This window comes from Mesoplodon densirostris, chromosome 16 (assembly GCF_025265405.1).
Source record: "Mesoplodon densirostris isolate mMesDen1 chromosome 16, mMesDen1 primary haplotype, whole genome shotgun sequence".
Lineage (NCBI taxonomy): Eukaryota > Metazoa > Chordata > Mammalia > Artiodactyla > Ziphiidae > Mesoplodon > Mesoplodon densirostris.
Genome location: NC_082676.1, coordinates 37,273,945 through 37,289,066, shown reverse-complemented (window position 1 = coordinate 37,289,066; position 15,122 = coordinate 37,273,945). Strand labels below are relative to the sequence as shown.

Sequence of the window (15,122 nt, the reverse complement as noted above, 5' to 3'; positions counted from 1 at the left end):
TTCACCCAGACCTCCTGTTTGGGTGCAGAGCTGTCTTCCACCCTCCTCCTGAGCCTCGCATCTCCCCCAGGTATGAATCTGGGGACCACGTGGCTGTTTACCCAGCCAACGACTCTGCCCTGGTCAACCAGCTCGGCGAGATCCTGGGTGCCGACCTGGACGTTATCATGTCCCTGAACAATCTTGACGGTGAGTCCTGGGATCCAGGCCTCCCTACCTACCTGGGCCTGAGGTGGCTGGTGGGAATGGGCCCCTTGGCAAGGTCCATAGGTTGAACTTCTGCTTAGGCCTTAAAGCCTGGTGCCCTAGAAGCCCTCATAACCAAGACCCCAGTTACAGGTTGTAGAACAAACTCAGGGTCAGGGGAAAAGGGAGCTGCAGGGTCTGGCGCTCTCCCTTTTGGGGTTCCCCCATCCCTTCACTGCCATACTCCCTTGAGGGAGTGTGGGTGCCTGGAGACAGAGCCAGCCCGTGTCCTACAGGGAAGAGAGCCACAACTGGCCACTGAAGGCCCTCTCTGGCTCCAGGGTCTCACCTGTGAACCCAGGGATCCAAGTCAACAATCCTGACAGCCCTCCAGGTCCATTCAGGGTGCTCAGAGTGCAAGGGGCACTACCGTGGGGCAGGGCTGCCCAGCCTGTGAATGCCCCCAGTGCCCCCACTGTCCACTGACCTGGGGCCCAGCTCGGCCTGGCCCTGCCCCGCTCACTCTTGTCCTCAGTGACCTGGGCCTGGGCTGCTCCTTCTCAGCAGCTCCAGAGTCAGCCTTGAGAGGAGCTGCGTGAAAGGGGGCTGATTTATATCAGAATTCACTGTGCCGGCAGTGGACTCATGGTAGTGCACGCGTGGGCCTTTCTTGCACTGGGGGGCGTGTCTCTTGTGCCATCTGAGGCAGGACCTTGCTGGGGGTCAGGAGGGATGTTGGTGCTCACTCTCCCCCAGGAGACTCTGGGCCCCTGTGAAGAGCCGTTCACTGCCAAGAGCTGCTTAGAGAGAGGGCTGCAGAGGCTCCGAACTAGAGGCAGAAGTGGGGCTGTAGAAGAAGTGCCCACACCTGCCCCTGTAGTGCAAGGCCTGAGCCCTGGTTTCTGGGCTTACACAAGAGGGTGCCTGGGTGCAGGGAACACCTGCTGCTTGATGTGGGTGCTGGGTACACGAGGACTTTCAGTTCATGAAAATCCATCAAGCATTGCACTGTGACTTGTACACTGTACATCGGTCATACTTCAGTACCAAGTTCAAACCCCTCCCAAAAATAGACCCAAACTCCTAAAGGCTGAGCCGTCCCGGGCCAGGCCCTCTCCTCTCCATGTGGCTCGGCAGCCTCGTGGTTCCACGGGGCTCATTTGTGCACAGGAATAAACACCCCTGCAGTCATGCCTCTAAGAGATGGAGTTGCTCCTGGGTCCAGTCCAGCTCTAGCCTGCTTGTGGGGAGCTGTCAGTAAAGCCAGCCTGTTGACTGTGGTAGTGGAAGGCCCCTGGCAAGGGCTGGCGGGGGGTCTGTGCCAGCAGCTGCCCGAGTGTACAGGATGCTGCCCCCAGAGCTTGGCCCTTGGGTGACACATGCACAGACCTCCACATGTGTCCAAGCATAAAAACTGACCTGGAGGGGGCTCTACTGTCACAGCTGAAGGCCTGGTATCGGCATCGCACAGTCATGAGCCTGGAGTCCCCCGCCACAGTGGACCAGGTCCAGCCCACAGGCAGGCAGGACACACCTGGGGAGCTCCCCCTCTGCAGCCCTCTCTCTGAGCAGCTCTTGGCAGGGGAAGGGTCCCCGAAAGGGCTGATTCTCCTGGGTGGGGACAGTGACTGCCAGGGCTACCCTGGCAATATCCTGCCTCTGATGAAGACTACCTGTCCAGCGTGAAGCTTGAGGGTGGCCAAAGCCTGAGGCTTTGCCCCCAAAGTCAAGGAAGGACCAGAAAGAGCTGGTCTTGCTTCCAGTGCTCCCTGGGCTGCCTGCTTCCTGAGAGCAGGCCTGAGGCTTTGCCCACCCCGTCCCGCGGCACCCCGCCCATCCCGGGGGGCGGCCACTAACCCCGAACCCTGCCTGCCCTCTCCTTACAGAAGACTCCAATAAGAAGCACCCATTCCCCTGCCCCACCTCCTACCGCACGGCCCTCACCTACTACCTGGATATCACCAACCCGCCCCGCACCAACGTGCTCTACGAGCTGGCCCAGTACGCCTCAGAGCCCTCGGAGCAGGAGCAGCTGCGCAAGATGGTCTCCTCCTCGGGCGAGGGCAAGGTAGGCCTGCCACTCGCACCCCAGCGCCCGCCACCGCCTCAGCCCTGCACCGCAGCTCCCAGCCAGCACCCCCAGGCGTTCCCCAAGCCGCCTGGGCCCAGCTTCAGCCCTGTCCCCTAGGCCCCCGTGTCTCACCTCCATGTGCGTCTCCCCAGGAGCTGTACCTGAGCTGGGTGGTGGAGGCTCGAAGGCACATCCTGGCCATCCTGCAGGACTGCTCGTCCCTGCGGCCCCCCATCGACCACTTGTGCGAGCTGCTGCCTCGCCTCCAAGCCCGCTACTACTCCATCGCCTCGTCCTCCAAGGTGTGGGCTCCAGGCCTGCCCGCTCACAGGAGACCCAGTGCTGGCTCCTTCGAGGGGGCGGCGTCCCTGGGCCACAGCCCCAGCTCTGCCCCCCGTGCCCAGGGCGGTTCACTCGAGACTCCTGGGCTGCGTGTCTAGTAGGCTGGACTGTAAGACTGCAAACTGCTCTCCGGCCCCAGTGCCGAGAGCCAGTCAGGAGAGCTGCCAGGAAGGGGCCTTTAAACAGGTTTGGGCGCCGCAAAGGGTGTAAAGAGGCTCTGAGCAGGGACCCCCGCGGCAGGGTGGCTGGCAGGAGGGAGGGGGCCTCCAGCATCGCCACACTCACTCCGACCCTGCCGCCCCGCCAGGTCCACCCCAACTCCGTGCACATCTGTGCGGTGGCTGTGGAGTATGAAACCCAGTCTGGCCGCATTAACAAGGGCGTGGCCACCAGCTGGCTGCGGGCCAAGGAGCCCTCTGGAGAGAACGGTCGCAGGGCCCTGGTGCCCATGTTCGTGCGCAAGTCCCAGTTCCGCCTGCCCTTCAAGGCCACCGTGCCGGTCATCATGGTGGGCCCCGGCACCGGGGTTGCCCCCTTCATGGGCTTCATCCAGGAGCGGGCCTGGCTGAGGCAGCAGGGTGAGTGCACGGGCCCCGGGCAGGCGGGCGGGCGGGCGGGCGGCGGGGCTGGGACGGGCGGGGACCGGCGTTCCACACCCCCGACTGCTGCTGCCCCAGGCAAGGAGGTGGGGGAGACGCTGCTCTACTACGGCTGCCGCCGCTCTGACGAGGACTACCTGTACCGCGAGGAGCTGGCCCGGTTCCACCAGGACGGCGCCCTCACCCAGCTCAACGTGGCCTTCTCCCGGGAACAGCCCCAGAAGGTGAGGCCCCGGGCAGGCCCCCGCGGGGCGGAGGGCGCTGTGACCACCCCTCCTCACAGGCGCCCCCCTCCCCACCCCCAGGTCTATGTGCAGCACTTGCTGAAGAGGGACAAGGAGCACCTGTGGAAGCTGATCCACGACGGGGGCGCCCACATCTACGTCTGTGGGTGAGTGAGGGCGGCGGCGGGGCGGGGACAGGGCCTGCCTGCCCGTGGGGGGAGGGGGGCCCCTGCCCGGGCCCAGCACCACCTCCTTCCCGCCCCCAGGGACGCTCGGAACATGGCGAGGGACGTGCAGAACACCTTCTACGACATCGTGGCCGAGCAGGGGGCCATGGAGCACACCCAGGCTGTGGACTATGTCAAGAGGCTGATGACCAAGGGCCGCTACTCCCTGGACGTGTGGAGCTAGGAGCCGCCCGGCCCCGCCCCGCTCTGCTCCTCACGCCCTACAGACTCGCTCCCCCATGTAATCGCTTTCTGCACTCCCCTCTGCCAGTCGCCTAGGTGGGTTCTGCTGGGCCCTGCCACAGGAGGCAGGCCCAGTGACTGACAGAGACTGCTCCAGGCCTGAGACGTACCCTCGGACCCGCCGGCCCCAGGGGGCGTGGCTAAGGGTGACGGGGCAGATGCTCCGTGAACACCTCGGGCCCTCGGTGGCTGAACAGAAGGGGCTCCTCCTCTCAGCTGAGTGGGGCCTGGCCCCTCCCCGTGATTTTCAATGAGTGTAAATAATTTTAAATAACCTCTGACCCTTGGAATAAAGTTCTGTTTTCAGTATTTGCCTGGGATTGCTTGCATAGATCTGGGGCCTCCACCTGGGTCTCCTTAACTCGGACCCCAGAGAGACCTCAGGAACCCCAAGACCCCATGCTGTGGCGGCACAGAGCCCCCAGACCCCCGTCTTACCAGCAGGAGAACACACACCGAGCCACTCTGAGCCTCTCGCCCTTTATTGAGGCCACTGGCCCCCAGCTCCCGCAGGCGGGGACACAGGCCCGGGTCTTCCTCTTCAGGGCCCACAGAGCCCACAAAACCCAGGGGAGAGCAGACAGACCCTCCCAGATGAGAGGAGCCCCCACCCCCTCAACACATGGGGTTCAGAAGCCCCTTCCAGGCCGGGGGGTGCCATAGAGAGCTGTGCCGGCAGGCAGGGAAGGCCCAGCCTCATTCTTTCTTGCTCCCATGCTGCTGGTTGTGGAACTTCTGGTGTACAACCCGCAGGGTGGTGAAGAAATTGCCGAGGAAGAGGAGGAGGAAGGGGAAGCCACACATGAGCACCTGGGGGAGGAATCGGGGTCAGGAAAGAAGCCAGGCCAGCCCTCCCGGTGTCCTCTCCAGGGGCCCGGCTCACCTGCCACTCCTTGCACTCGGGGTCCCGGGCCAGGTTGAACAACGTCAGCGCGTTAAAAAGCTGCCAGAACTGGGAGGGAGGGTGGTTTTTACACACAGTCCTTGCTCAAATCAGAGCCAGGGACGGACAGCCCGATGGACAGGGACAGAGGTACAACTTACTTGTCCAAAGAAGAGGAAGGGCAGCAGGAAGGTGAGGCCCCGCCACATCCAGGACTGGAAGCCCTCTGCAGGGGCCACAACCAGGACAGAGACAACCCCATCACTCAGACCCAGGTCAAGAGGAAAGGACTTTGCCCCTCCAGCTCCCCCGTCAGGATTCCAGACAGGGGCGGCCACGCCCGACTCACCCACAGTGAGGTCCATGGTGTGCCTCTCGCCCAGGGCCCGCAGGCGGTACAGACAGCCGCTCTGGTAGTAATACTGGAGGAACTGCACAAAGCCTGGAGGGCGGGGGGACATCAGGACTGGGCTGGAGTCCCAAGCCCCTTTCCCACCCCTCCTGGGGGGGGGCCAGTCCTAAGCTCAGCAGGACCTCTGAGACACTCACTCTGGTACATGGAGAAGGACAGGAACTGGTTCCGGAACTTCTGGTACATGAGGCCGTCGGGCCTAAGGCAGAGAGCAGAGGGAGGGGTCGGGACTCCGGGATGCCACCTCCCCCTGCCCCAGCTCCCCCGGAGACCCCGGGACCAAGCTGCCCCACTCACCATGTCAGCATGACTCCTGACAGGAACGTGGACACATAATGATGGAAAACCCACCAGCCTTTGATCCTGCATCAGGAAGCCACTGTCACTCCTGTCCCCTCAGCCCCCAGGATCAGTGCTCCAGAACAGGAAGTGGGAAGAAACCAGTACCCCAGCCAGTTCCTGCTTCTCAGAGGGCCACGGCACCCGCCGCCCCCACCCCGCTTTCTAGGGCAGCTCCAGTGTCACTCCCCCCAGCCCCCATCCACAGGAGCCGGGCTCCGGCCCTCGCCCACCGGGAGCCGTTGTTGATGAGGATGCTCTCACGGATGGTCAGGGTGCAATAATACCAGACCAGCAGGAAGTTGAAGGCAGCGTCTGTCACCCTAGGGAGGGGTACAGAAGGTTGGTGCCAGAGCCTGGAGAGGGCACAGGGTCCAGCCCCCTGCAGCAGGACACCCACCTGGAGTTGAGGAGGAAGCGGCAGGTGAAGGAGATGAGGATGAGGATGATGGTGAGGTAGAGCTTGAACTTCTCGTACTCGTCTTTGTAGGCGAACCTGGGGAGAAGGGAGGGGTACACACTCATGGGACAGGCTGGGATGCTGGCAGGGCCCACCCACGCCTCTGGACACACTGCTGTGGTGGCATGGGGCCAGCATGGGGGAGCAGCCCCTGAACCCCAAGCTTAGCCAGGGAAGCTGGGGCAGACTGGAAGGGGCCTGGGGCAGGGGATGGGGAGTAGGGTTGAGACCCTGCCCACGACAACAAATTACTTAGCCTGCTTGCTCAGGAGTGTCACGTTGACATTGCCCAGAACCAGGCTCAGATACAACCTGGGGGAGGGAACACCAGGTGAGGAGAGGTAGCCTTCAGCCCCAAGTCCACTGCAGCAACCCACACCTGTGACCACACCACCCTCCTCCCAACCCAAAAGGGCCTCCTCGGAAACCCTGGCTATATTCTGACCCCCGAGCGCCCAGCCTCCCACCCACAAGGACCCTCTCCCTCACTGACGCTCCCAGGCCCTCCTGACCCTGGTCTCCCTTCCCGAGCCAGCTGAGTCACCAAGCCCTCCTCCACAACACGGAACCACTTTCTTGCCAATCTTTGCATTGCCATCACCCCACCATCTAAGCTTGTCTTGCCCTTCTCTGCCAGAGGAACTCCATGAGGTGACTGAAAGCTACAGTCGTGTATTAAGCAGCTGTTCCCATATGGGCTCTTGTTCACACTCGAGCCGTATGCACAGGCTCAGAGGGGTTCAGGGACTTGCCTGAGGCAGCGAAGACATTACGGGGCACAGAGGGGACGGGGACCAGGCTGTCTCTCAGCATCGCCACGGGCTCCCTCTCCCATTCTCAGCAGTGGCCTTATCCAACCCTCTCCCAAATCCTCCATCCTGTCTCCCTCCGGCCAGGTGACATCTCCCCTGCCTGCCTCCTCACCCTCATCTCTGCAACCCCTCATCACAGACAAGGGCCTACACCCGCCCTTTCCCACCTCCCCAGGGACTTCCCTCCGTTGCTTCTGGGTCTCTCCCTCTGCTGGCCCGCCTCGCAGCAGGTAGATATGCTCAAGTCTTTCCTATGGACAAAGTTACACACACCCCCAAACAAAAGCCACTCCTCAACTCTCATGCCAAGTCCTAGTCAGCGGTTTCTAGCTGCCGGTTTCTCCTTCCACGCACAGCCGAGCCTCTGAAGCACGGCCTAAACTTGGCTGTGTCTCCTCAGCTCCTCTGTCATCCCCAATATCAACTTCCAGCCCTACCCTCCTGAGAAGCGGTTCTCTCCAAGGTCACCCTGACTTCCAGGAAACATTTCCCCTTCTGTATTGCATTTGACTGCCTCCCACGCTGCCCCTGGCCAACTGATCTGAGGCTACTGGCCAGTCCTTCCTTCCTTGCCTTCTGGGACATGCTCTCTCCCAGTTGTCTTGCTGCCTGCAGTTTCTGCGGGATTGTTTTCCCTAAGCCTAGGCTTCCGCCATGTCCTCTGCTGTGACTGCAGCTGATCTAAGTGCATGACTGACCTGTCACTCTCCCCTGCCCACTGGGCCAGAGGGAAGCTCTGCAGGCTGGCTCCCCCTCTGGTCTCATTGCAACCTCTCACCTCCTACTGAGAGCTATGGCCATGACACCTACTGTTTCTGCCTTCCCATGTCTGCCTGGCTCACTCCTCTTTATCCTTATGACTCAGCTCAGGCATCACCTACTCCAGGAGGCTTTCTCCGACCTACCCCTCACTGTGCTCCCCCCATTCCCTATACTTCCCCCACAAAGCACTCATTGCAGTGAGCTGTCACTGTCACTCAGGCTGTCCCTGAGATAAGACTGTGTCTGACTGGTCAGCCCAGAGTGGGTGCAGGAAACCAAGCAGAGGAAGATGGTGCTTCAGGCCTCCCTCTCAGAAATGGCTGTGAACTGAGCTTGGGGGAGGAATCTCACCCATTCTGCTTGGGCAAGTAGGCCTCCATATCAAAGAAAAGGCCTTGTCGCTCCTTGATCTGGTTTTCCAGCTCCTGCGCAGCTTTCTCGGCCTCTGACAGGAGGGAGGGTTTACATCTGCAGGTGCAGCCACAGAAGCCAGTCAGAACAGGGGACCCCCATGTGTGATATCACACCTGACACCTGCGCAGCAGGAGAGCAAATGCAACCCAGAGAGGGGAGAAGCCATGCCCAGGGACATCTGGGAGTCAGTGCCAGCTCTCTACCCCACCAGGTCAGACACCCACCCCCCAGTCCGAGGCCACAGGGTATGGGGGTCTGGGTATGATGAGGTATGGGAGGGCACGGGAGAGTATATGGGGAAAGGTCCTAACTTCTTCAGGACAAGGGCCAGCTCCTGGAGCTGCTTCTTCTGCCGAGTGATGGAGCTGGTACAGTTGTTCTGCAGCTTGGTCAGCTCCTCCAGCTTCAGGCGGTACAGCCGGTGGGTCTCCTGAGAACCAGGTCGGGGTAAAGCTCAGGCTGGCTAGGGGGCTCCCGAGCCAGAGCCTGCTGGGAAGGAGGTGGGGCATGGACTCCTCCAGGGCCCCTTGGGAGGGTCTCAGCAGGAAAGGAGACAGCCAGCTGTGCCAGCCCAGGGAACTCCCTGAGGGTACTCTCTCTCTAAGGCAGGCAAGGAGGCAGGGGTCTCCTTGTAAGCCCAGAAGCCCCCACAGTACCCCTCTCCCAGAAACAGAGTTCTCTTAAAGTTTTCTTAGTCTCAGCCCATCTACTAGTTGTTCCCACCCCTCTCTGGCCTATCCTGAATCTGGATTCTAGGCTCATGGGTCTACCTTCTGGACCAAGCAGGCTACCTAAAGCCATCCCTGGCCCTCTCAGATCCTCCTGCCTAGATAGCCTGCAAGTCCAGGGGAAGATGAGGTTGTCCAAGATGCCTGCTGCTCTGGCACTCCCAGCATCTTCCTCCCAGAGTAAAGGTCATCAGGCTTTAGCCCTTGGACCTCTTGCTGTAAGACCATTCCTCTACTCTTCCCCCAACACCTTTGATCCAAGGCTTCCCAGAGCACTTTGCCCCAATGGATGAGTCTTGAAAAGGAACAGCCTAGAGATGGGGTAAGGAGCAGTGTGAGGAAGGTCAGGCAGGGGCTGAGGCCAGGACAGTGGTGACCAGGCTGGGAAGCACTAATGGTAGCAGCTTGGCCAGGCCAGGTGCAGTCAGGCTTCAACGTGGACAGGAAAGGGCTGGAACCAATCCAGGAGAGGCAAAGTCCTGATCAAGTGCCCAGCTGACCTGGGCTCTACCCTGCCTGGGTCTTGTTTCTCATGCCCAGGAAGGGCCACCTCAGCCTACCCCCAGCCACCACACTCTCCTGTCTGCCTTTCCACAGAACAGCACAGTGGCCCATACCAGCCAGACCCAGACGATTCCTCCCTTGGCTTCCCACTGGTCTCAGAAAGATTCCAATCCCTGTCGGCCGGTGAGGTCTCTTGGCAGGGTATGGCCCACCCACTTTTCCCCTCACTCTATGCAGCAGCCACGTGGTCCTGTCTTGGTGGGAGCTGTCCTTCACCCTGGATGGGCCCCGCCCCCATCCAGGGACTTCACCTAAACACCACTTCCCCCGACCTAGACCAGGCTGCCTCCCAGACTGCTCCCCAGCCACACTCAGCCCAGACCACGCGGCCCGAGGGCGGGGAAGGCGCTGCTCGCTGATCCGGCCCGGCCGGCGCCCACGGCGCATTTGCTCAGTAACTGACACAAGACTGGCCCCGGTCAGCTCGGACGCTCCTGGGAGGGGACCGGGTCGGAGTCGGGGCCTCTTTCCGAGGCCTCAAAGGGAGGCCGGAGTTCCGCCTGGGTCAGTGGGGTCACTCCGGGGTCGCGGCGGCCGCGCGGGGAAGAGGTCCCGCTGCCGAACATTCATTTGAGGCCGAGGGGAGGGTCCAACCGGGGACACCAGGACCCGGGGCCTCGCCCCCGTCGGGAGCGACACCAGGGTCCCCAACCCCTGACCCCGAGCTCCCCGCTGCCCGACCCGGGGCTACCCGACCCTTGACCCAGAGCCAGATAGACATGGCTCGGAACCAATGGGGGCCCGCATCAGCACTTACCTGGATGCCGTGGAAGTCCTGCTGGAGCTCCTCCCAGTCCCGCAGGCAGTCGCCCAACGGGCCCGGAGGAGGGGGATGCATTGCTGCCGGGCCGTGAGCCGGACGAGCCGAGAGTAGAGGACAGAGCGGCAACCCCGGTGGCCCCGAGGCGCCTCCGCCTCCACCGCCTCCGCCGCCTCTGCCCCCGTCAGCTTCCGGGCTCGAGCCGCCGCGACCACCAATGCGGAAAAGCCTGGAGCGGCGAGCGCGCTGGCCCCGCCCACTGTCTGAGCCAATCCGGGCCAGGGGCGGGGGCGGGGCCACGTGCTCCGAGGGCCTTACGCCCGGCTGCTCCCAGCTCGGAGGGTGGTGGCAGCCCCCAACTGGGGCATTCCCGCTGGCGCCAACTGTGTGGTGCAGCCAGCAGTGTCCTTGCCTGTCAGGCAGGGAGTAAACCAAGGCCCAGGGAGGTGCCACCTGCCTCACTTTCCCCCTTGGGAAGCTGCTCTTTGGCAGGGAGGGAATTCCGAGCCTCTTATCTCGCTTGGATTTTTACAAGGGTCGCTTTACTGTCTCCCTGTCTCCAAGTTCACCGCCAGTGTCCCTTCCCACCGCCACCAGACTGCCCTGACTAGAACACAAGGCAAATCCCCACCATGTCCCTGCTGAACACTTTCCAATGGCTCTGCCCTTCCTGCCAGGAGGTCCCTAAGCCATCGCTCTGCAGCCATCCCAGGCTCTGTTCCAGTTCAAGTCCCGACTAAAGGCTGCACTGCCTGAAAAGCCCTTACCCCTCTGGCAAAACCCCACTCTTTGAGGGCGTGGGCTCCTGTTGGGGCACGGGGGAGTGCTACTCTAACCCTCTGCAGAGTCCTAGGAGGCAACATGGCGTTCACCTGTATGTCCTTAGCCCTGCCCAGGTGTCAGGGAATGTTTGCTGGATGAACATGGACCGACATGTTAAATTCTCCATCAGTCCCCTTGTCTCCTGACTCCAAGCTCATTCTGTGGGCGCTGCCAGCACTCAGAAGCGCAGTCAGAGGAAAATTCCTTTTGAGACCTGAGGAATTTCTAGAAACCTGGTTGTGAGGGATGGGAGGGTGAGAGTCTCGGTGAACACAGCCAGGCAAAAATGAGTGAGGAGCAAGGAAAGGACATCTGTACAGGTGATGGAGCAGTAGGGAGTGCTGAAACTGGGGATGAGGCAAGGGTATGCCCTTGTGCCAGAAGCCTCTCAAAGCTGTGTAGCCTGCGGCCTGAGCCAAGGCTGAGCTTGGCATCTCTGGGGCTGGGGGATCTCTGCCCACAGGTGGGCACTGTGACATCCCCTGTGGAGCAACACAAGGCTGGAGGAACCCTTGGAGCTCCCACCAGGCAGCCTCCAAAGGGTCCACGTTATGGAGGACATGAGGGGCAGCTGCCAGGAGGGGCAGCTGCTCTGGCAGCGAGATGCTCCTCCAGAAGCAGCCTCAGGAGTGCAGTGGGGGTGGGTCCAGGATGCCCCAGGGATGGGGGTTCTCGCTGAGTCTGAGCACCTCCTGTGCTGGCACAAATGAGGAACCTGGGAAGAACCACTGCAGGAGGCTGACACGAGGCTCCAGGCAGCAAAGGCCTCTCATTCCTGGTTACACACCCTGGCCCACTACCCACAAAAAGCTCCCAAGGCAGGTTCTTCTGGACCCACAGCTGGGCCACAGAGAAAATCAGTAGAGTGGATCCAAGATGTCTGTGACGATGTCTCCAAGGACAACCTTCTCCCACTCTGACAGCTGAGCCACCAAAGCCCGATTTGGACGCATGTTGGTTTTACACTTCTTGACGTAGGCCCAGGACCTCTGTGAACCCAAGGAGAGAACAGCAGACTTCAGGATTGGACCTGGGCCCTTACCACCTTGATCACAGCCAGCTCAAGAGGGACAGGAGGGACAGGAGGCACTTGCCCAGGGGTCAGCAACATAGCTTAAGGGCAGGACAAAGAAACAGCAGCAGCTTGGGGTTAATAGATTAGGGCAAGGAGTTGTAGGAGCTGGCTCTGCCTGGGGCAAGCCCTTCTGCATTCTGAATATAGAGACAGAAATCATTCTTATGTCAGATGGCTCCTGTGAAGGTTGAGAAAACATACGTGAAACCTCCTGTGGACAGGAAAGCACTATGCCCATGCCTGGCACTCAGTGCTGCCTCAACAAAGATTTGCATTGTAAGTGGATAAATGAATGGAAAGGGGAAGAGAACTTCGGCAAATTCTCTGAAGAAGAAAAACTGAAGCTGCCTTCTTTTAGGTGCCCACCCCAAAATGCAGGAAAGGTTATTACATGAAGGTAGGTGACCAGCTGGTCTCCATCTGGATTGAGGATAGAGGAAAAAGGAAAAGGCAAAAGCAGTTCCTCAACAAACTATGGAATAGAAGGAAACTATCTTAACATAATAAAGGTCATACATGAAAAGTAAACAGGTGACATCATAATGGTGAAAGACTGAAAGCTTTTCCTCTGAGATCAGGAACAAGGCAAGGACGCCCACTTCCACCACTTCTATTCAACACTGTACTGGAAGTCCTAGACAGAGCAATTAGGAAAAAAAGAAAAGGCATCCAAATTGGAAAGGAAGAAGTAAAATTATTTCTGTTTGCAGATGATATGAACTTAATGATCTTGTATGTTGAAAACCTTAAAGATTAAACACAAAAAAACTGTTAGAATAAATGAATGTAACAAAGTTGCAGGATACAAAATCAGTTGTGTATCTAACTAACAATGAACAATCCAAAAAGAAAATTAAGAAAATTTCATTTACACTAGCATCAAAAGAATAAAATACTTAGGAATAAACTTAACCAAGGAGATAAAAGACTTGTACCCTGAAAAATGCAAAATGTTGTTGAAAGAAATTAAAGAAGACTAAAATAAATGGAAAGACATCCCAGGTACATGGAATAGAAGATTCAATATTGTTAAGATGCAAATGCTACCCAAAGTGATCTAAAGATTTAATGCAATCTCTATCAAAATCCCAACAGCATTTTTTGCAGAAATAGAAAAATCCATCCTAAAATTCATATTGAATCTCAAGGAACCCTGGAATAGCCAAAACAATTGTGAAAAAAGAGAGACAAAGTTGGGGGTCTCACACTTCGTTATTTCAAAACCTTTTAAGTTATAACAAAACTATGATAAAAGAATATGGTACTGGCATAAAGACAGACATTTAGACCAGTGGAATAGAATAGACAGCCCAGAAATAAATGCTCACATATACAGTAAAATGATTTCAACAATGGTGCCAAAACTATTCAATGGAGAAAGGAGAGTCTTTTCAACAAATGATGTTAGGAATACTGGGTATCCACATGCAAAAGAATGAAACTAGTGTAACCTTACACCATGTACAAAAATTAACTCAAAATGATGGAAGACATAAAGTAAGAGCTAAAATTGTAAAACCCTTGAAAGAAAACAGGGGGAAAGCTTCATGATATTGGATTTGGCAATTATTTCTTGGATGTGACACCAAAAGCACAGGCAATAAAAGAAAAAATAGATTGGTTTATAGCAAAATAAAAAACTTCTGTACATCAAAAAAAAACCTTCTATGCATCAAAAGACACAATCAACAGAGTGAAAAGGCAAGACACAGAATAGAAGGAAACATTTGCAAATCATATACCTGTTTTATATTTCAACCTATTTCAAATCTTTTAAGTTATTACAAAACTATGATAAAAGAATGTGGTACTGGCATAAAGATAGACATTTAAGACCAGTGGAATAGAATAGACAGCCCAGAAATAAATGCTCACATATATAGTAAAGTGATTCCAACAAGGGTGCCAAAACTATTCAATGCAGAAAGTGTTAATATGAGGAATATATAAGGAACTTCTAAAACTCAACAACAAAAAACAAACAACCCAACTAATAAATGGGCAAAGGACTTTGAATAGACATTTCTCCTAAGAAGGTATATGAATGGCCAATAAGCACGCAAAAAGATGCTCAACATCACTAATCATTAGGGAAATGCAAATCAAAACTACAATGCTGGGGCTTCCCTGGTGGCGCAAGTGGTTGAGAGTCCGCCTGCTGATGCAGGGGACATGGGTTCGTGCCCCAGTCCGGGAAGATCCCACATGCCGCGGAGCGGCTAGGCCCGTGAGCCATGGCCGCTGAGCCTGCGCGTCCGGAGCCTGTGCTCCGCAATGGGAGAGACCACAACAGTGAAAGGCCCGCGTACCACCAGGGAAAACAAAAAACAAACAAACAAAAAAACTACAATGCTATACTTCCTCAAACTGATTACAATGGTGCTATAAAAGGAAAGGAAGGAAGGAAGGAAGAAAACAACTGTTGGCAAGGATGTGGAGAAATTAGAACCCTTGTGCACTGTTGATGGAATGTATTAAATGGTACAGCCACTGTGGAAAACAGTATGGAGATCCCCCCCAAAAAATTAAAATTAGAATTACCATATGACCCAGTAATTCGTCTACTGGGTATATACCCAAAAGAGTTGAAGGCAGGGTCTCAAAGAGATATTTGCACAACCATGTTCACAGCAGCATTATTCATAATGGCTAAAACGTGGAAGCAATCAAGTGTCCATCAATGAATAAATGGATAAGCAAAATGTGGTATATACATACAAGGGAATATTATTATCCTTAAAAAGGAAGGAAATTTTGACATATGCTACAACATGGTTAAACCTTGAGGACATTATGCTAAGTGTAATAAGCCATTCATGAAAAAACAAATACTTTATGATTCCACTTATATGATGCACTTAGTGTAGTCAAAATTATAAAGACAGAAAGAAGAATGGTGGTTACCATGGCTAGGGGGAGGGGAGAATAAGGAGTTATTGTTTAATAAATATAGAGTTTCAGTTTTACAAGATGAAAAGAGTTATGGGGCTAGGTGGTGGTGATGGCTGCACATTATGAATATATTTAACACTACTGAATTATATTCTTAAAAATGGTTAAGACAGGGGCTTCCCTGGTAGTGCAGTGGTTAAGAATCTGTCTGCCAATGCAGGGGACAAGGGTTCAAGCCCTGGTCCAGGAAGATCCCACATGCCGCGGAGCAACTACGCCCGTGCACCACAACTACTGAGCCTGCACT

General features: G+C 56.6%; 3 protein-coding genes across 9 annotated transcripts in view; 1 reads left to right on the top strand and 2 right to left on the bottom strand.

Moving 5' to 3' along the window:
- LOC132476165 (NADPH--cytochrome P450 reductase) overlaps positions 1–4,201 on the top strand; it is a 60,718-nt gene extending 56,517 nt beyond the window's left edge. Inside the window, exons 10-16 of the mRNA XM_060077943.1 lie at positions 71–189; positions 2,073–2,254; positions 2,410–2,559; positions 2,907–3,177; positions 3,277–3,422; positions 3,504–3,589; positions 3,689–4,201. Of these exons, the coding sequence (XP_059933926.1) occupies positions 71–189; positions 2,073–2,254; positions 2,410–2,559; positions 2,907–3,177; positions 3,277–3,422; positions 3,504–3,589; positions 3,689–3,833 (1,099 nt within the window). The 3' untranslated portion in view covers positions 3,834–4,201. The remainder of the gene's footprint in view (positions 1–70; positions 190–2,072; positions 2,255–2,409; positions 2,560–2,906; positions 3,178–3,276; positions 3,423–3,503; positions 3,590–3,688) is intronic.
- Positions 4,202–4,356: 155 nt separating this feature from the next.
- Positions 4,357–10,206, bottom strand: TMEM120A (transmembrane protein 120A). Of its 2 annotated transcripts, none has more exons than XM_060079416.1 (12): positions 10,024–10,206; positions 8,286–8,404; positions 7,912–8,028; positions 6,239–6,298; positions 5,927–6,022; positions 5,760–5,849; positions 5,485–5,550; positions 5,325–5,386; positions 5,125–5,217; positions 4,937–5,001; positions 4,776–4,844; positions 4,357–4,702 (listed from the first exon to the last, which is right to left on the bottom strand). In XM_060079416.1, the coding sequence occupies exons 1-12, from the start codon at positions 10,102–10,104 to the stop codon at positions 4,589–4,591; spliced, it is 1,032 nt and encodes a 343-aa protein (XP_059935399.1). In that variant the 5' UTR covers positions 10,105–10,206; the 3' UTR covers positions 4,357–4,588. The 2 variants fall into 2 exon arrangements, with proteins under 2 accessions (XP_059935399.1, XP_059935400.1); XM_060079417.1 differs by having other exon boundaries at positions 4,357–4,627.
- A 133-nt stretch (positions 10,207–10,339) lies between these two features.
- STYXL1 (serine/threonine/tyrosine interacting like 1) overlaps positions 10,340–15,122 on the bottom strand; it is a 62,661-nt gene continuing 57,878 nt past the window's right edge. For all 6 annotated transcript variants that reach the window (XM_060079422.1, XM_060079420.1, XM_060079424.1 and 3 more), the window contains one exon: positions 10,340–11,837. In XM_060079422.1, coding sequence (XP_059935405.1) covers positions 11,706–11,837 — 132 coding nt within the window. In that variant the 3' untranslated portion in view covers positions 10,340–11,705. The remainder of the gene's footprint in view (positions 11,838–15,122) is intronic.